Raw genomic sequence first — 22,083 nt, 5'->3', positions numbered from 1 at the left:
TGCCTCCATATCAAGACTTTTCCTAGGTCTAGGGACACCTTATGGCCAAGTGACTCATGTCTCTGGCTCTCTGAGGCCCCTCTCCCTGCAGCATCTGAGAGCCATTTACCATTTTAGTGCAGCTAACCTTACCCCATCACTACCACAAAGGAGCAGAGGTTTCAGCTGCAGAGCATAAATGAAGAACTGAAGGACATAACGCACTGAGCCAGAACTCATAGGAAGATTACAGTAGGGTAGGTAAATGGATGCTTGCCTCCCAAATTAGCTTCCTTGCTACTAGACTTCCTTTGCCTTTCTTTCTTCCAGAAAGACTGACAGGCACAGGAACTTTTCAAAGGAAAAAAAGCCAAAGTAACTTCTGAAAAGAGTGTGTCCTTTTTCTGTTACTAGTGGAATCTCACAAAAACACATTAACATGTTTTACTCATTAGGACTCTACTGGCGTCTCATGGAAAGCTCTAAAAACATTCTTGAAAACAATTCAGATTTTCTGGTTTGTTCTCTCTTCCACTTTTTAAAATTGCTGAAGATATCAGCGCAGAAACAGTTACTACTCAGTCCTCACCTACTCACTCCATATGGAATACAGTGAGGTCATGTTCTTATTGTCATCTCTATAGCAGCTAAATGGGATGTTATACATCAAAGGGAATGATATAATACAGGATACTGAGAAGCAAAAAAGATGAACTCATGATAGTACAAATCTTGTTGATATTCAGGCATCTTTAAATCTAAGGGACCACAGAAACAAACCAGATACAATAAATGGGAACATGCCTAAAAGTACACTTTGAGTACAAAATTTCCCTTGAATATTTAACATTTTTTAGATGTGAACACACAAACAGGGAAGCTGGGTGCAAATACCACATCAACCTATGCTGGTTCTTCCTGTAGAGTCTCATCATTGTAATTTAATATCCTGCATAGTACATGAAAATACAGCGGCATCACTGGCAATTAATGTAACACACTTTTTTTTTCCACAGTGAAAAATACCAACGATTGCCGTCCATTATCTGCAGGTTTTATTATACTCTAAATAAATAAACCAACCTGAAGAACTGCCTTCCAGAAAAACAACAACGTGATTGCTCATGGAGATGACCAGACAATTGGGCTAAAAGTGTCATTTCTAATTCTGGATTGGTTCCACACCCAGGACATATCTTTCCTAGACCAGGCACATTACTTGAAAGACCAGCAGACATCCAGCTCTAACTTTGCTTACCCAACAACTTCTTCACTTTATTATTATCTTTGTTTCCAGCATACTGGATTCCTTCACCCCATATATTTCAGGGCCCAAAGGGAACTTTCTAATGCAAAAATTACCTTTACATTGCCCATAGAACTTTCTTTAACCCTTCCCATCACAAAAGAATCCTAACATGAAAATGCAGGAATAGAGTAAGGTATTTGAAAGCGTAGAAGAGGAAGCAGAGAAGTGCCAAATAAGTCTGAAGACTGAGCCTGGCTGTGAGTTACCGAGATTCCTGTCCCACTAGTCCTGAAGCCTGGGCTGTCAACATTGCATAGGGAAGGTTCGATTACCTACAAAACAGCAGAACTATACAATCCAGGACCAACAGTTGAATAATACACAACTGAAAATCACAAAGAAAGAACTTTCTAGTTGCTTGCTGCAGTGGAGGCAATACCAGTAGGTTTCCCTCTACAGCAGCTGCACATAAAAACTGCTCACCATCTGAGAAAACTCAACTGTTAGACCTCAAGATGTATAGTATCTCTTGCAATTTCTTAATACTAAGATAAGGTTAAGTATTTATCGCCAACAAACCTGGAAAGATTTTAAGAGCAACAACTGTAGACACATTACAAACCCAGTTAATTTGCGTATATATATTTTAATGCATATCCACATATTAACCATAAGCATATCTATCTTTTAGATTGAGTTGGATCTGGAACATTTCAGTAGACAAAGATGTACTGTATGTGCATGTGATTTTTTTTTATATACAGAGAGAGAAAATACAAACCAAAATTAAATGAAGATGCATTTATTCTTGCCAATATGGGAGGAGACAGAACAGCAGTTACGGAGCAAGTATATTAGTGAAATTTTTAGAATTGTGCCTACAAGCCCCTTTAGTCTTGCAAAGAACACAAAACCATATTTAACGTAAGGAGTTGCACTGAAAAGAGTGAAGCTACTCACAGACTGAAAGATAAAGGAATGTTGTCTTTTACAGAGACTTCAAACAACTGTGCTTATCTCAAATGTTTGGGGTTTTTTTGTAAACTTCTGGTCTTTTTAATAGGATGCAAGCAGAATTAAAATGAACATTAAAAATCTGGAACCAAATGCAAATCGGCTCAATTTTATTCCATGAAAAACACAAAAGATTCAATTCCTAGATATTTCTTATTTGACCGAAAATGAAATCATACAGAATATCGGTTTCATAAATAGTCACCTACAATTAAAAAAGGGAGAAAATAACAGAATGCAGATACTCCAGATATACATGCTCAACCAGGAAAGATAATCTTGGATGAAACTCCACTGTGTGTTTTCTAGTTATTCAACCTGCAACTCCACTGTATACACGCTGCTTATTCATCCTTCGTCTTAGTCTACCATTTTAGACACCTGTAATTCCACAATGGCCGGCTTGAATATATGGACTATTTTTCACATAAGGAAGCTCTACTGGAAGCTCTGCAAATCATATATTTTAAGGAAACAAAAATTACCATCTGCTCTGAGTTAACAGCAATGACTAATATTTTCTATGAAGGCATGACATTTTAGATCAGTTCAATGTGAATGCTAATTAAAATTAATTACACGTCTCAAGATTTTTTTTCTTAGTATCCAGAAAAGCCAAAGCAGAGAGTCTCTAAGACAACGTCATGAAATAATAGCACTTAAGGATGTTACCACCTAACTCATGGAAGTGGTCTCCCAGAAGTATAGAGATCTTATAAAGTTCACATGCACAAATACACACACACAAACACAGAATTTTAAAGTGAAAATTAACAGAAGATGTGCTGATCAGGACATAGCCAAGCCTGGACAATAAAGTATCTGAAGTTCTATATGTAATCCAGAACAGAAATGCAGCCAAAACTAACATCACATAGGCCAAAATCAGCAGTAGTAACAGTAACTGGCACTCAAATATTCCATAACTCCCTGTTGAAGAAGGTTTGATCCTTTTCGTGGTGAGGGATGGAAGACTGTTTTGGAACCTGCCTTGCGGCCACACAGACGCAAAAGCTGCTCACAGCTGTCAGAGCTCCATCACGCATGGAGGGAGCACGTCTCCTGCTGCAGTCCTGTGCTTCTCTGGATGGGGCAGTGGGACCCAGACCTTGCTGGGTCACGGTGAGCAAGCAAGGTGAAGCTGTCCTGGAGGCTAAGGTGTACAAGCCATGACTTGGCCTATGCTTACAACACCCGTGTCTCTGGTAGGTGTCACTAACATTTCAGATCCCACATAGTCTCTTAGGGAATTTTCCTGAAGCACAGTGTAATTATTATATTTAAGGTATGAGTTTGGCATTGATGGTTTTTTTCCTTAGGAACCAATTTTTGCTCTGTAAATACCAGTTTTAAGCCTCAATATCTGCACCACCTATCCACCATACTGTTTTATTTATCATATAAAGAACTCTTTTGTCAATAATGACAAAAAGGAAATATTTAAGAAAAAAAACCAACCTTTTTCTTTTTTTTTTTTTTTTTTTTTTTTTTCTTTTTTTAATGGAATAGACTTGGGGGATAAAGGCTAGTTATTCCTTGGGTTTGTATATTTTTCCTATTCTTAAATATTATACTCACCACCATCTTAGAAGTTTGTTTACAAATGTTAGCAGCTTTTTTCTGGATTAAATTTGTGGGGTTTTTTAATTAAATAGATTCTCATTATTCCATTTCTAACAGAGAGGGTTCTGAATAGCTTACAGTCCAGATCTTCCTGGGGCTTAGCCGAGTAATTCAAAAACAGTAACTAAACATACATCTCATCTTAGGCTTTCTCCTTTAGCCTGGCTTCCATCCAACACCTCCTCTGACCCGGTCTCCTTTCACTAGTTCCCTTTATTTTGGCTCTTGCCCAAGTTCTCTTATATATGGATAGCAGTTAACCAGTTGCTGTCCGTAAGAAGAAATTCAGTACTTAAAGCCCTAGTGCATTTGGAGTCCCAGAGAAGACTTGTGCTCCATCCCCTTCTACAGCAACACTCAGCCAACAACACACACACGAAATAAATACTGTTATACCTTTTACTGAGTAGACATAGCACACTTTCCTGGGTCCTACTAGACAACAGTTTCTCCTGCAAGGTTAATTCCTGACAGTCAGAGTGCATGCAGGAGCTGGTAGCCAAAATTAATCATCTGGCAGTTCTATTTCCAGTCCTATTGTGCACCCTCAAAAGTTCCTTTTGATCGCTCTCCTCTTGACATTCATCTGTTTCTCAGATTAAGGATCTGTTTCTACAATGAGCCTGCCCCAGACAGTCAGCAATCATGCAGGGATGCTAGGCTCTGTCACACTGCTTCATGACTACTGAGGAGCAATTAGCTATTAGGAACCTATTCTTTTGAAAGCAGACAGGAACAGTTCTGTGCTTTGAATTTGCTCCTCACATCCCCCTATCATACAGAACCACAGAGGTGAGGAAAGCAACTTGGTTTCATCTGGATCCTGGCTGGGCAGGAAAGCAGACGACAGGGAGACTTGGTGGGATCTTCCTCTGCAAGGAAGGGAGAATTTCACACACTGTTTCTGCTCCTTTGGCTCCAAGGAAAGGAATGAGTCTGAAGAGGAACAGAGCTTCCTGCATAAGACTACTGATAAGGGTCTCTCCACCAGGTAACCCTTCCTCATTGTACGGTTGCTATTCCCAGTATTGGTAAGAAAGGCCTAGAAATTCACCAACTCAACAAACACTTCAGCCTACTACCATTTTATAACCCCCAAAATCTTTACGTAGTAGAATCTCTTCTCCCACAAAAGAGAAAGAATTCATCTCTCCAGACTTAGAGAAGAGGTGGAAAGGAAGCCCTTTCTCTGCTTGTAGCAAAAGAAGAGAGTTTTTAATCATCATTCCTCCTTTACTTAAAAAAAAAAAAAAAAAAGTAGTATTTAGATGGAGTTGCAACACAGTAATACAATTTATTGAAGAAGAAATCAGGAAAAAACTACTGCAAAGGCAAAGGACTGCTTTAGAGTGACACAGAATCTAGTAAAATAGTGGATCCTGTAGTCAACTGGGCAAGATCATGAGAAATAATGACTGATTGCCCTTCTTAATTAAGGGGAGATGGGACCCATAGGCACACTTAAGACTACAGTTCTTGTCCCAGACTACAGTATTAGCTAAAAGAAAAAGCAATCAGCGGATCAGTTTTACAGGAAATGCATGGGGAATTGGTAAAGTGGAATGAAATCCTAGAACGAATGTAAACTTTCTGGGATAGGCAGAATTTGTTTTATTTGTTCTTGAACTCTGCAGAATAATCTTACACATTCATCAATGAGGACATCACAGGTTAATGTATGCACATGCATTGACAAAATCCCCTCTCCTCCATTCTTAGCTCTGCCTAAGAAAGTCAATCAGCAGCTTCATCTACACAACTTCACATTATGTTCTAAAGCAAACGTTCAGGTTTTTTCCTACAGTATAATTATTTTCAAATACTTTTAATATATTTGATCTCTTTTTCAGTCTGGAAGACTTCCCAGCAGTTTACTATGGGGGAGAAATGGATGGTCAACACAAAATAACACTCACTTTCTTGACAGCTTTAGGTTTAGACACGTACTGCTTGACCTTACAGCTCAACTTCAGTTGCTAAAAGGCAGATTAATGTAAACGGACACAGCCAAAAATGAGCCAGGAGTCAAAGAGCACTCACTCATATGCTTTGCTTTAATATCTAGTATTGCTAAGGTAAGTAAACTAGAGGAGTCCACCTCCAAAGGTCTTCCATGGTTCCTATAATGTAAGTACATGGGCCCACTCAAAAACTTTAAAAATATTTTGTTTGCTGAAAAGCGAAAATCACCCCTCATTCTTTAAGCAATACTATATCTCTTTAAGATGAAGAGTATTCATTTTTTTTTTCTTTTTAAAAAAATTTAATTAGAAAGTAACAGGAAAAGAATTTAATTATTTCACAATGCAGCCTTTTCATAAACATACAATTATGTTCATGAGAATTTATCTTCACTGTGAAATCAATCGTCACAGTCTCCATTTACTATACATTACCAAGTCACATTTGATTCCTGTCAGAGAACTGTTGACTTCTGCAGTAAATCAAAATGACAGATACTGTTAGTTTCCTTCTGCATCTATCCCCAAGCCTCAGCTAACTCAAGATGGTTTTTCCTTCTATGCAGTGAAATGAGCATTTTCCTGGTAACTGTATTTCAGAACTGGAAAGGTTTTCATAAATGGAAAAAATGCAATGCATAATCCAGGAAACTATTGAAATGTACAGTATCAGAAACATATGGCTGTAGCAAATACCTATGCAGTGAGGGGCTGGGAATGAAAAAGAGAACAAGCTTATTAAAATTTTTCTCCTAAAGGGATTTTGCTTGAAAATTAAAATACTTTAATTGAACATTAAGAAAGTTTGCGTAGTTGATAAAAAAAAAATGCTGCAGATTATAGGGGAAAAAAAAAAGATACAGAATAATCTCCATGCTATCATGGAAGCTGGAACAGATGATTTTGCCTTTGTTCTTTAATGTTCTACATCTTAAATAGCAAAATGGTTCCATAACCAGAACCCTCAGTGGGTAAACTCAGAAAGAGAAAGCTGATTTCTTTTCTCAATTGCTAAGGTTTTTTTAATTTAAAAAAACCCAAACACCATCCCCCACCCCCTCAAAAAAACCCACCAGAAATTAATTTAATTTTCACATGAATTTTGAAAAGCAAGCCATACTCACACATACATACACACACATTTAGAAACCAGAAATCAACAGATTAGCATAAAGTAAAACAACGAGACTCCTTATTTCAACAGATCTTTGCCAATTCCCTGTTTCAGCTTCCCTAACAATGTGGGACAGGGAAGCCAGTCCCCAGTTGAGGACCAGATCCCTTTACTCAAGCCCCAATATCCCTACTTCTGTTGACAAAATCTATGAATTTAGGGGACACTGGAAAGTGATACTAAACTTGTTTTGACCAATTTGTGCCAGCAGACAGATTTTTAGAAATATCAAAAATCAGCTGTTTTATAAGGAATTGCTGTTGTAATTTCAATAAATATTTCTTCAAGAACAAGTTCTGCCTCCTTTTAAACTGGAAGACTCTCTTCATAAACAGCCTCTCCCAAGGTAAAGTTATTTTGTCCTCTTATTACTGTGCTGTCATGTCTTAACATGCCTGTATAGATATAAGGATGTTTTTAGAGCAGCTTGCAGATGCTGGAGGGTCTACTCACAGCCCAAATGGGCAGGGCTATTACAGACACGGCAAACATTTTAGACATCTGAAATCCCTGCTGTCCAGTGTGTATGAAAATTCAGTGAAAATGTGAATGTGCAGCTATATAACGCCCAAATAAATCCCAAACTTGCCAATGGAAACACATGCTTCTCTTGGATTTTCACAGCAGTTCAGTGATTAATATTTAAGATGACAAAAATACTCAAAGCCTTTAGCCAAAACAAAGGAGAAACAATGAGCTAAAATTAACAGATTTCTCATGGAAGGAACTTAATATATACAGCTGATATCAAGCCACCAGGACAAAGTTATCTTTCTTGACTGATGTACATGCAATGTTGGGACGATGCACACATATCTATAGCAGAATAATCAGAATTACGTTCATTTCCAGCATCTGAAGATCATTTCTGTTTTTAAAAACATGAGAAGTTTTTCAAAACTTTTTTCTGTATTCCAGAAACACAAGTGGTCAAGTGTTTGAAATCTTATTCCCAGCAAGTATGTGTGCGACATACTTTCAAAGGGCATCTCCTGGCAGACAATGTCCACATGTAGGCTAGCTGAGATGTCAGCAGATGTAGGCAAAGCCTTCACAGGGTAGTTCTGAGCGAGACTCACATTGCGTCCTCATGTTTCTGGGGCCAGCAGAAACTTGACAGCCCAGAAATCCTGTGCTTTGCTTTTGCTTTGCAGGAGGGAGGGGCATTCCTTGCTTCTGAAAGGACTATTTCTGGCCAGTTCAGGAGCAACAACAGCTGGCTCTGCAGGGAGCCACATCCAGCCCTCATCATCTTGAACAACATCTGAATGTATTGCCAAGCTTTGACGATGCAAGGGGGGAGTGGGTGCGAAGGGACTTAGCAGAAGAGAAGAGGAAAACGAGGGCATCTATGCATGTTGCCACTACAATTTATTTTCCTGAAAAAGAACTTACAGAAATTGCACTTTATCTGCTGAAATGCAATTCCACTGAGCTGCAAATGCAACCCTCCTCTACAGTAAAAAAAAAAAAAAAAAAAAAGTAAAATTTACAGGTCACTTGTATGTTTTTAAGTGTTGTCATGTTTCCTTGACTTATTTGTGCACATTAATTTCAATTGGCTGTGCATCAGGAATAGGCTTCCATAGAGTACCCACATAACTTAAATCAGAGGATGGAGTCTGAAAGGAAAAAGTATGAGGCAAACACTACAAAGCAAAGATTCTAATTAATTAGGAAAGTAGAGGAATCTCATTTGTTCCCCATTCAGCACTGTTTAAACCCAAACAAACAATAGAATGACTCCCAAGATTACAGACAGGCAAGATTTTCCACTGGAGAAAGTGAAAAGCAATGACGCTTTTGTGATTTACACCAGTTTAATCTGGTCACAAGGTACAGAAGTCATGAATGTTTTGGTAAGCCTATGTGATTGCCAAACAAAACAAAAATAGGATCAGGAGATGATTATTCCACCACACAGAAGAACTAAATGACTAATCATGGAGCTGTTTCACCCCATGAGTGGCTAGGAGGACACTAACCTTTCATCCCATGGTTATGCAACAGCAAAGAAGCAGATAAATCAAGAGTACCGAGATCTTTGTTCACTCAACATAGTGGAAACCCCAGAACTGCATTCCCAGTTATTAAAATGCTCAGCTAGATACAGTTCTAAAGTACCTGCAGAATAGCACATTTTCTTACCTCTGCTCTGTGTTAAACAATGCAAAGATATGTTTGCTAGACATGAAGCTCTTTTCAACATCTCGTACTTTCAAGTTGTCCAAAGGAAGCATATACTTCTTCTCTTTTTCCTAGAAAAAAACACATTAAAATAAGACTATGTGAAAAGTCTCAAAGAAGCCTGATCTCAGCAAGCTCTGTTTAGTTGGTAATGCCTTTGGCACATTTATTATCATAAGGGAATATCCAAAATTGAAATGTCTGCTTATCTTTCATAGACATACCTGCAACAGAAATGAAACCTCAATTCCAGTTCTGTTTTTCACTGACCCTTTTAAAACATTTCCTAATAAAAAAATTCCAACTCAAACACATAAGCATCTACACTTATTATTCTTCATTCCTCCAAATTCTAAAAAGAAAAGGGTCAGACATGACTAAAATGAAAGTGTCTAATCAATACAGAACTGTTCTACTACATCTGCATAGCAACTGGAGTAACCTGTGACATACAATTAATCTCTATCTAGAATTACTATTATTATTTAGGGGAAGCATATGATGATCCAAGGGATAAATTTTCATTCCTCCAGTGGAAAATACAAAAATCATACAAATTAGTGAAAATCATACCATCATCAAGGTTTTATATATACACCATATACAAACAAAACCAGACTCTAATCTAACCAGCTTGTTTCTCCAAACAGCAGGATTGTCCTATTCACTTTTGCTGTAGCCAACTCCTTTTGCATTTTCATCACAACTCTCAGTTACAACACATTCTCATTTACAGCACAATCACTACAATTTCACCTTTTCTAGGCTTCTTGCTTCCTGTCACCCCAAATTAAGGACTAGTCACACTCTCAAGCTGCTTTATGACATCAGAACAAAAAAGCCCTAAGATTATTAACTGTTTTCATTGTGTTAAACTTCCTGAAGTCCTTGTACTGATGGATAAACCGGGGCAAACCTCTCCATTCTGCTTTGCAAATACACCTGCTGCTAAGTAGAAGCAATCCAAAGACAAGAGGTGCAACACTTGCACCCTCATACGCCCGTTCTATTTTTGCACATCACGGTAAAATTGCTGACAAGGGTACTAACACAGTACAGAGTTTAACAGCTTTCAAAGGCCATTAAGGCACTGTTAGGGCTGCTGCGATTACTATGGCAGCAATGGAGTGGGGGGAGGATTTATGCCCTGAAATTTGTGCAGCGGATACCAAATGGGGTACACAGTGACTCTATGGAAGTTCAACAGATCACCAAACTCGGAAAGCTTAGAATTCCTTCAGAGTCCCTTATCTGCCAGCATGAAGCAAGACTGACTCGTCTCTGTCCAGCCATCATTAGAACTAGCTGTAAAGTCTAGCACCCATTGCACTTGCTGAAGAATTGTGAACTAGGACATCCCTTATGATGGCTGGCTCAAGTAAGAAATATGCATGTGATAATATTTTATTGTATGCCATAAAACAGGGAAAAAGGGACAAATCAAATTAGGACTTGTTTTTCTCAATACATATTTCCCAGAAGAAATACACAAAAGTAACTTCCACTGCACAGAACTGGAAGAAGTCCTAGCTAGACTGAGATGTGTGTACTGTGAGGGCAGATGCAATTCAACTTGGCTAAGCTTCAGCAGATTGCAAAACTAAACTGGATGAGAATGTACCTAAGAGTGAAACTATAAAAATACAGTGATGTGTCCAACAATGGCTCACTTTCCTAGACAGCTTCATAACAGGCCTCAGTAGAGGAAAAAGCATATTTCAAAGGCCCTTCTGGAAAAGCATGGTTTCTACTGTCTTGTTTTGTTGAATAAAAAAAGTCATCAAATCCAGTGTAGGAGTATTATATTAAAAGGATCTGATGGATTTTCAAACTGCCTCTACCTTAGCCATCCTAGAAATTATTACCCACAAAAGATCATACATATGTATATTCTTCACTTTTTCATCTAATAACAATTCTGATGAAGTCTAGTTCTGTGCCAGTCTATAGCTATTTATCACAGTGCACATCTATATCCCTCTTCCAGGGCATATATATTCTCTGAGCCCTTTGGGGCTCTCCCTGAATGGAGAGTATGCTGTCATCCATTCAGTAATTATTACCACTGAGATAAATAATACTAAGCATATGTATAAAAATTAGAAGTGCACTGTCCTCTAATACTGATTTTTATTGATATTATAAATTTATGTCCTAAATAGTTCTGGTAGCATTTAAAAGGTAACAATGTGTTAGCTTTGCTGCCATGACAAAGTGGCACACACTTGAAAGATATCCTGGCATATAAATTCAGGAGAAGACATATTAAACTTTGTATTAAAAGCAAATTATTTTTTTTCAGTTGAAAGCTGGACCACATGGTAATGTTAGGTACTTTGTTTTCTATTTCAGACATTTAAGCCAGGTTATATATTAAAAAAAAAATGTTTTGCGCAGAAATACCAGTTATTTATTCCACCATAACTAAGAAAAAAACCTAGATAAGCTTAATTTTTATTCTTTAAAACTTATCTTTCACTATTACAGACATGCTTATAATGATTTGCTATTCAATTACCAGAAATTTAAGAAGTTTCTGATGAAGTGTTTGTTCTTACAGACACTATTTAATGACAAACCAAGCAACCACAGATGAGTAAAAATAGAAACTGATGAAAAAAACTATACCAAGAATCTGACTGTCTAAACAAAAATTCCACAAGCAGGAAAGTTTTATAAATGTTTGATGCCAAACTGTGAGAAAGTGTTTCTTCTGTAGCCACCAGGAAAAAGGAAATGCCTACTGAAGGCTAAGAAGTGGTTGGTATTTATTTACATGGCCTCCTACCCACACGCTGAGACAGAGCAGTTTCCAAGAAAGGGAAATCATAGGGTGCCTATACTTGAAGCTAACAGAGACAGCATGTCATATATGAAAGATCAGACCTAAATACTGCTTAATTCCAGGAGAAAGGTATGACTGCAAAATTAAAGTGTGTCAGCAAAACCCATAGCAACTTTTTTTTTTTTCCAGACAAAGAGGGAAAAAAAAAAATATATATAAATGGAGCATGAGCTAATTCAACAGCAGATAAGCCCAACATCATTTCAGACTTAGCTCAATTAATATTATGTTATGGTAGGACAAAAAAAAACTCCAGCCAGGACTATCTGTGCATGTTTCCCATCCTGAGAGGCTGACAGCATAGGAAACAGGGAATGTATGAAGCCTGGGAGGAATGGGGCTAGGCACACTTCTACAAGTGACGACATGCACATAACTGTGGGTCCAGTTTGTCCCCCTCAGCATTTGTTCTATTTTATTTATAGATTTTTATTTTTATAATGGGGCAGAGAACTTAAGCGTGACATGAAGGGAAAAACCAGCACATGCTGATCTCGTAGAGACTTTGCCTCTCTTTTTCCTACACAGAGTAGAGGAGAAGGAGAAAAAAGTGGGAGGTAGCATGGCACATTCCTATCTCCATGACATGGGGAAGAAGAAAAAAAATCCCCATAATGCACCTTAGAAAAAACAAACCAACCTGCTAGCCTGGGGAGGCCTTCCCACCCTTGAGACGATGTTTCACCACTCGTGGGCCGAAGTAGCACTCACATCCTTAATGGACTAATTCTGTTCTCTGACAGGCGAGTAAGCTGCCAGGAACTGACAGCATGATGTAAATATGCCATATTACAACTGCCCCTTCCTTCTGCAGCCTTTAAAAGTACTAAAAATAAACACTGCTGAAGTCCAAAATGGCACAAGGGATGCAGAAAATACAACAGCAGCTCCCCTTCCCCCAGCAAGGTCTCAGCCAGCACTTCCAAGCTAATGAACCTCATTTTCAGCCAGAGGCAGAAATCATTCTCTGCTTTTGGAACTCTGTAGGCTCCGTCAGAACAGCGGAAGAAGAAACCTTGGACACAATGTCAGCTAACTGGATTATAAGGGGAGCAGAATTCATTTGCTTCAAAGAAACGAGACCATTAAATCCTTCAGCACCAGTTATCAAAGGTGCTTCTCATTTTTTATTTATCACTCCAAGATGGCTACTGCGCAACAGCAGCATGCAGGACAAACTCCACTCCCCATTTCATATCCTGAGAAAGAGAAGCAAAATTCATGCAGGACAATTCAAAGATATGATGCTCAGATTCTGAAAAGGCAGGTCTGAGCATCAGCGTTGGCCTAATCGCACTTTCAGTTATGTCATGGGGAACTGAGACAGTTTGCTCACCACTCTGTAATGCTTAAAACACCAGTCTCCAACCAGGGGGTCATGACACCAACCAAAACGTGTCTATGTCGATTGGGTGCACCACCAGTTCAAAGAAATCAAGCTCCCAACTGGAAGTGCAGGCCACTGGAAAACTTGGAACAAAGGCTGGTTAACAGCAGAATTCATTCTGTGCATCATTTGTACTGAAAGTACAACTCTCAAGAGTAATGACTGTGCACAGATAGCAAATATAGGTTACCCTGAAATGGCTCTACCGTTAGTATTAGGCATTAACAAGTATTAGGCATTAATGAGGCAAAAAGGTGAACTATAAAATCATAAACTGAGAAAGGACAGCTTTCAGTTAAAGCCTGGAACGGCAGATAAAAAGGTTGGCGTTTCTGCCTCTGAACTACATTTCCAGACCAACACTGTACTACTCTCAATATTTCTTTCCACATTAGTAACTCAGGCCTAATACTTACCTGACTCACAGGCGTTGTGCTAGACCTCGTTTCTGCAAGCAGCTAGTGACGGCCAGGCATCATTAAAGTATCCTGCAATCAGGGTGCTAAAATGTGTAGGTGGAACACCAAAGCCAAGCAATGATTTGGCAAAGCAGTTAAGCAGCAGAGGCAGAAAATAATAACAAAATGAAAATGCTCTACAGTTCTGTACTATTTTAGATAGCTGGATCACTACCCTCATTTTACAGACAGGAACAGGCACAAGAAGCAGTGGTTTGTGAACCTGCTGAGCCAAAGCAATCTAAAGGAAGAAGAAGAAGAAAAAAAAAAAAAAGGAATTGTAAGGAAATGCTGGTGGTGGGCTGGGCTAAAACTGCTTGTTTACTCCTGAAAAGGAAAGGCTCAGACTTGTTTACACCTAGGAGCTGCTCTCACTGCCAGTGCAGAATAGCCTACCCTGTGGCATTTGATGAAAATGCAAACTATTAAGGTGCCTCACAGCAACTTTTATAGTATTTATATCGATATCCAAGAGTTAACCATATTCTAACTTTAAATACGCCCAAGAGAATTTTACTGTGTTTCTATTTCAGTTTATTTTTCTCTCTCAGTTTAGAAAGCCACACAGCATCTTCACAGTGGTCTCTGCTTTGCCACACTTGGCTTTAAAGCATGCTCTGAAAAACGAAGCATGAGGTATTTACGTATTACTGCAAACTTCTGATGAGAAACAAAGTTATTTTATTACAGACAACTTAGCAATGTGGGATTCAGCCCTGAACATGCTTCTGGGTACAGCTGTAGAAAACATAATTCTAAACTGTCTATAAAATGAGGAAGGATCTGCTTTAATAGAAAGACAACACATATTTAAACATTCTAACATTTTTATGAAAAGCATAGCAAAAAAATACTTAATAAGTTGCAGATGAGAAGACCATGTTTCTTCCACCTAATGCACCTCTCCCTCCTGTCTTCTACAATCAACTCCTATATGGCTTTAGCTGTTGATAATAAAGCATTGAAGCCAAGCACTGTTCCAAGAGTTTCCTTTCTTTGACCACTGAAAACAGATTGAAACCACCATAGATTCGGATTCTTCAGTAAAGCCAGCCACATGGACATCAAAAAGCGCTCTTATACGTACAAACAAATCCCTATGTGCTGAAGTGAAAGTTTTCAAACAAAAACTTTAGGTAAAAAATTCAAAACTTTGTCTCGGTCCCTGAGACCCCTCCACAGGCAGGCGGATTACACCTCCATGACGCACTACCCTTCAATCCCCTTCCTGCTCTGCTCTTGCCATGTGCCAGGAGAACTCTGTAGCTGTGCTACACCACAACGGATGTACGTTAACTAGAGAGCAATTTTATTACATGTATCTATAATGAAAAAAAAAATGCAGTATGACATATCAGAAAGCTGTCACATATAGTCATATATATAATTAAATATCAACAAAGACACAGAAGAACCATTATGCAACATATAAGAGAAACAATTCTAGGAAAATGCTTAAGAAGAAAACGAGAGTTCCAAATTGAAAATCTCAATACAAAACAGTGACAACAGTTTAGCGTGATAAGCCAGACTGTTAGAAGAATGGAGCACACGGCACAGAGCACAAATACCAAATCTTATATTCCCTCAGTGTTACAAGACTTTATCCTCTGCCATGGTGGAGATAACGAGTTCCTTATATAAATCAAAGCTGAAAATGACAAACCTCAAACTGCAGCTGAAAAAGAGAGATCTGATGATAGAATCAAGCCTTTTCAGGTTTGAGTTATTATCTTTTTATATTTTGCATTTATAATATCTTTTCCGGGCAATTATGTATACTCCCAGCACTTCCAATTTTCTCCCAATCTTTTGGTACCTTTTCCCACAACATATTATTCAAAAAACTCATGAGGCATGTTATATCCCTGGTGTTTTTTCTGAATTCAGCTAAGGGATTAAACCTGATACTAAAGTTAAATCAGTCCCTAGTCTGCTTGTCATTCATTTTACAGTGTGTTATTCGTTTCCCACAGTGTTTTTCTCTCCTAAGAACTGGTATTATATTTATCTCTGCACTTTCCTTCTGCCCAAACTTCTTCAGGAATAGAACCACAAGACTCCACAATTCTGCATTTGAAATCTACATCATGGTTACTGGTGTCTTTCTTGAAATGAGTCTACTATCAAGACTTCACAGAAGGACACCAATATAGGATGTCACTACATCACTGTTTTGTAGCACAGCTGTCCAACTTTAATTAAGGGTTTACAGGGAGCTGAAGCTGCAGCTTGCATTCTGCAGCACACACCAGAGCAGAACCTCCCAATCTGCCTGCTCAGAGCTGGGCAGCCCTGAATACCTCCTTCTCCTTGCCTGCACAGCACACAGCAAACAACCAGAATCCTTGGGGAGTGCTGTGCTGAGCAACCACGCTGGCCCTTAAGCGTGAGGTAACAAACCTGCTGCTCCAAGCTAACACCATGTGGTTGCTGCCTGCACAGGAGTCCCCATGTTACAGTACCCAGATAAACAGCTTTTCCATCATCCATCTCTCATTTCCTTCAATAACAAGGGGTGGTTGAGTAGACATCCCATTGTATTAGTGCAGAACCTGAATGGCTGGTTAAAAAAAAAACCAAACAAATCCAGTTATTTCACCGGTACTCCCTGAGCCTTTACATAATTAGCGCATCAAACAGAAGTGTAGTAGTTTCTGGAATATATAACATATACAACATGACTTAAGATTGCCCCTCTTCAAAAGAGGTGTTTATTATCACAAGTGGAAGGGCTGGTCTTTCACTGGTCTGTGCTGTGGGGATGTGCTGTCAGTAAAAGGATCAATCTGAGAAAGGGCCTGATGAAGAGGAAATCTCTGTTTAGCTCCTATTAGTTAGGATCTTGAAAGGTCATTTTGAATTTGGGAAATCTTGTCTGGGAAAGAAGCCAGCAATTCCTCTGAACTGAAGTGGTGCCGGCATTTAAAACTGAGAGAAAGCCCCAACTGATGAACCAGTTGACAGTCTGGAAAAATCCTGCTGGATGCGTCTAGTGACTGCTCCAAAGGTAGAGGGGGAAGAAAAAAAGAAAGTATCCTTTGACCTTTATATCCCTTGCAATGAAGCCTGCTTATGACAGCTCGTTTTTCTCTACTGGTGCTCAAGTTTTTATTTTTCACTCTTCGCCTACTGCAGATCATCCAACAATCACAGTGGTTTGTGGGAGCGATAGTGCAGGATGAAGGGCTTTGGTGCAGCATGTCTCTGCTGGCAGAGGTACAGTGTGACAACGACACACCAGTTCTGAGGAGATCCGGCTTTTCAGTTGAGTACAGCTTTCCATTCCCACAGTTTACAGTTTTGCTTATTAGATATATTTGTGTGTGTATAAAAATACTTTCATATATATGTAGACATACACACACGTTTTGGTGGTGGGATTATTTTTTTTTTTTATTTAAAGGAAAAATGTAACTCCTGAAACCTATTATCTTTGAATAGAAGTGCAGCTCAGATTTCAGTCTTGAGAAGGTGATGGCCTGGGTGGATGAACCTCTCCAGTTCTAATGACCTCTTGCATTAGGAATACTAAGTTAAGATTGAAAAAAAACCCAGTAAGTTTAACCATATTTTCAGCTTCCTGGACTCCCTTAACTTGCACATAAAAGGAGAGCCTCTCATTTATGAGCCTCCTAAGATTTCTTGGGACCTACATGAAGAAGATACACCTTTGCTACAGCACCCTTGCTTTAGTCTGGAAAGGGATTTCTTAAAACTCTTCTAGCTTTTGACTGCCTTTCAGTTTCATAAAATGAATCCTAGAAAAGCTCAAACTCAAGAAGCCACCAGATACTTTTCTTTGGGTACCAACTGAAGTATCTGGAGAGGCACTAGATTCTTTGTGTGTACACATGCGTGCATGTGGGGGAAAAAATCCTTCTTACTAAAATCAAAATGATAAATATGCAATTACATAATTACGTAAAAAACATTAAGCAGGATTTTCCTGAGGAGACACATCTGTCTCTGCAAGACTCCTGAAGATGCAACAAAAAATACACACAAATTAGTTCATGGCATTTATGCTGCCCTACTTGCTTGTTATCATTAAAAGCTTTCAGACAGTAATCAATTTCACTGTGGTGGAGATTACTGCAAAATGCATTTAGAAGTTCACGCCTGTGGCAATGGTCACTGAAAATATTTTGGAAAGCATCCCAGAAGTGTAAGACTTTTTCCAGACATCCGAGAGAAACTCTGCTATGACAAAGCTTCTGGTGTCAAGACTTCTCCCCCACCACCCCTCCCTTTTTTTTTTTTTTATAGCAGCATTTTTTGAAAGGTACATTTCAACTTTTTTTTCTCTCTTTTCATTTTTTTTAAGCAAGCCAAGATATTTGGATCACAGAAAACATGAATTTCTGAGACAACTGTCTGAAGATATCTCCTTCCTTGCTCTACGTAATATATATAAATATACTCTGGCTTCTTAATTTCATCAAAGAAAAACTGTTGAATTATACCAAAAGGGTGAGAAAACCACCTGCTTATTCTATCATAACAACATTTCTGGTTTTTTGTAAAATAAGGAGCCCTGGGGACGTTCCTATATTAAATAAAGAAAATTGAATACACCATAATCATCAAGCACTACTTCTACTTTGTATCAAGAATGTTACCTTCAAATGCTAAGTGACATATGCCATCAAATCTTCAAGAGAGTGGGTTTTGAAATGTGTCTCAGAATTTGACACAATATATCCTAAAATAATTATAATGATGTGCAGGAAAACCTGCAACCCTCTGCCCTTGGAAATTAATAGCTATTAGATTGAAGCCTCCTTAGAAACAGTCTTCCTGATGGATGTTTCTATGAAACTGTCGCAGACTGAAACACTCCTGAAGTTCATTGCCAAAGTTGCCCCTCAAACTGACCTTAAGTTGTCTTTAGACTGCAGCCCTCTGAAGACAGAAGCCACTTCTCAATGTACCCATCTCATCTCAATGTACCCACTTCTCATCTGCTCCAGTAGGTATTTGAATGCAAGTGGAAATTGCAGACTTTATCACAGCAAACCCTGAACAATAACTGAACTCAGAAAAAGGAACCTGACAAACGTGGGCATGGGAACGTGGGAAAAAAAGGTTAGCAGAACATCCAAGAGATCACAAAACTATTAGCCTTAAGAACAATCAAGAGCTAGAGGACAGCAGCAAAAGATGCAACATCAAAGCATTCTTAAAAGCTACTGTCATTAAAAAAAAAGTGACTGCAAGGTACTAGGCAGTGTTAGTCTACTACTGACTCCTACCACTAGGAGTACGTGTGGAGGGATGTGTGTGTAGGAGAGCTGCCAAATATGGTAGGTTTCAATCTGCAGATGCTGCCTATTAAGTGAAAATGTCCAAGTGTTGCTCACCCACAAGCAGCTCTTTCATGATAACAGTATGTTGGTTTTTCCACAGGCGAATGCATGTACCATGAAGGACACTTGACACATTTCTAGCTATTTTGATTGTGCCGCTCAGCTGTTCACTTGCAGTAGAATACAGAAAACAGAAGTCCTGTTCCAGTATCACCCTAAGGGAGAAGTACATCAAGCTTACAGCATACCTTAACAACGCACAACTGAAACAGAGGGACAAATTCTACTGCCTTGGCCACATGCTCCCTTTAAATACAGTAGCAGATGGTGAACTCTGCAAGATGTCAGCAGGAGGTACCACAGTTTGGGGAAGCTTAGAGCAGCGCACACCTCTGGAAGGAAAGAGCCATCCTCAAACAGAAATAACCATGACTGTTCAAGTCTCATCACTGCCCTTTTGTGTGATGGCAGAACTTGATTAATTTATTGACAGATCACCTTTGCCAGTTCCATACCTGCTCACCTTTGTGTCCTTGCTGAATCAGAGCGACGGGATAATACACATACACCATAGTCTTAGAGACTGTCAAATACTCGGCACCATAGGCAGTCCTCCTGCAGGCCCAGAGCAGACAATGCTTATGTCCAGTAACAGATTATCCAAAGCTATGTTTTGCAGCCCACTAGAACAGAGCACATAGCTAAGAAACAGGCTAGTGAAACATTCTGCAAGCGTGAACTTAAAGCAAATCTTCAGTCATGTGGTATTAGTTTCACTACATTGGAGGCGACAGCTAGAGGCTTCTGCTAAGAGACAGATCGTGCGCTGCCACGACCAAGACCTATGAACAAAGCAGGACTGCCACTGTGCAGTGTGAGAGGCACCGGAGGGAAGTGGGGTGCTGAAGTCAGGAGACAACATCTGCGATGCTTCTGGCTGCCAGATTAATTTCCACCAAAGCAGCCACAAAGGCTCAGTCAACCACAGACTCCATCATCATTGCTGCAAGCAATGAGCACAAAAACTGGGCAATGAGAGTATCTCTCAAGAGTATCAGCACCTGGGAGAAGGAGGCATTTCCCTTGCTTCTCCATGGTGGATGAGGTCAGATTAAGAATCTTGTAGTCATATTCTTTTGCTATCACAAGATAACATCCTTACTACTAATTAAAAAAATATTTTTAACTGTTTTTTCTACCTTTCTATGAAACTCTTCAAATCCAAACTAATGCCAAACCTTGTCTTTTCGTTCTATGACATTTTAAAACATGTCATTTCTGCACTGTGTAAAATAACATCATCTTTAAAGAATTCTAGTTCTCCCTTGCTTGGATTCCTGCAATCAAGTATTATACTGATTCATACCTAACACGCTCTTTTATTCCATGCTGTTTGCTTAGGGAGGAAAATACAAATTGAATATACCATTGTGTAGACTAGAAGTTGTGTTAAGATGATAAACACCTGCATTCACTTAATCATCTCTGTTAAGATACTGTCAAGCTGGACTTCCCAAGAACACAATTAGGGAAGGAGCTCTTTCCTAAGAAAAAAAACCTCTAACCAATGATCAGAATAGCTCTAAGAACTCTCTTCATCACACTCTATAAAAATTTGCAACGTGCAGCTTGGATAGCTATTGTTGCTGAAGTGATATTATGAAAGTAAGATTTTTAAAGAGTCAATAAACAAGATGTAGATTTTTGCTCCAGCAGAACTGTCTATACATGCTTAACCTCAGCTGTTTCAAAGAACCTATGAAACATACATTGTCTTAGAAAGTCTCCAGGAGTTTCAGAACTATAAATGACAATGACGCAAGAGGTAATTACATTATTGCAAACACAAAAAAGACAACAAAAAAGGCATATTGAAATCTGAAAGTTGAAACGTGCCTGCAAAAACATTGAATTTTTATAGTATACAGTTGTATTACAGACAAGGAAGGTAACACCTCTGCTTCTCTGGAAGAAAGTGAAATACTTATTAGGAAATGTAGCAATTCTCAGGAATATAGGTCTTCATCAGTGCTAACTCAAAATACTGTAGACTATCAACACACCAGCCCTGAACTTGCAGGACACCATTCTATTTGTAAAGAATCACTCTAAAGTACATACAGTAATTCTACATAACACTGACATACGGCACTGAATTCCCAGACAGTCAGTCAAAGTTCCGGGCAGGAAACCAAATTCCAAGGTTTTTTTTTTTTCTTTAAACACTATGTCAAAACACTCCTATTGCTCGTTACTTGTGCTTTGAAAGATATACTCCATTACTCCTTAATGTCGTTAGCTTTTACAGATACTGCAACCAACAAGGAACTGCTGCTGGAAAAAATGTATTACAACTGTTTTCTAACACTGACATATTGCGATTGTTTCAACATTGAAGAGGCACGGTGACAACAAAAATCCAAGTAAAAAGAAGATAACTAACGTACAAATACAGGTAGAAACTCGAATTTCAGTAAGAAATCTATAATAGTGAAACAAATTATCAAGTACTAAAACTCCCAGGTTTATAATTTTCCACATATAAATTCTAGGATCAATTCCGAAAACTGAATTCATACAACTAAGCCTTACTGGTGTACACTGTCTCATCAGTAGTCAATGAGCTAATTTCACACAGAGTGGTTCCTAATATTGACAGAGATAATATTTTAACGTGTTCTAAAGTAATAAAGAACATTTTAGATAAACATTTTTTTCCACTCATTTTGTTTTCAAGACACTCAAAGATACAAAGCAGGGAGGACAGCTTATTGCAAAGTTGTCCGTGCAACAAAATTTAAAAAATACAATACAAAACCAAAGAAAATGTTTCAGCTAGTTCCCCCTCTGCCCTCCAAAAGCCTCAAAAATAATGAAATAAAATGTTGAAATAAAAT

At 38.6% G+C, this 22,083-nt stretch overlaps 1 protein-coding gene across 1 annotated transcript in view; it reads right to left on the bottom strand.

Moving 5' to 3' along the window:
* The window catches only part of DNM3 (dynamin 3), a 144,297-nt gene that overhangs the window by 39,418 nt on the left and 82,796 nt on the right, over window positions 1–22,083 (bottom strand). The window contains exon 16 of the mRNA XM_035900753.1: window positions 9,149–9,258. Within this exon, the coding sequence (XP_035756646.1) occupies window positions 9,149–9,258 (110 nt within the window). The remainder of the gene's footprint in view (window positions 1–9,148; window positions 9,259–22,083) is intronic.

This window comes from Egretta garzetta, unplaced genomic scaffold (genome assembly GCF_000687185.1).
Source record: "Egretta garzetta isolate BGI_Z169 unplaced genomic scaffold, ASM68718v1 scaffold598, whole genome shotgun sequence".
Classification (NCBI taxonomy): Eukaryota; Metazoa; Chordata; class Aves; order Pelecaniformes; family Ardeidae; genus Egretta; species Egretta garzetta.
The sequence above is the reverse complement of the archived record's forward strand: the minus strand, read 5'-3'. Positions and strand labels throughout refer to the sequence as shown.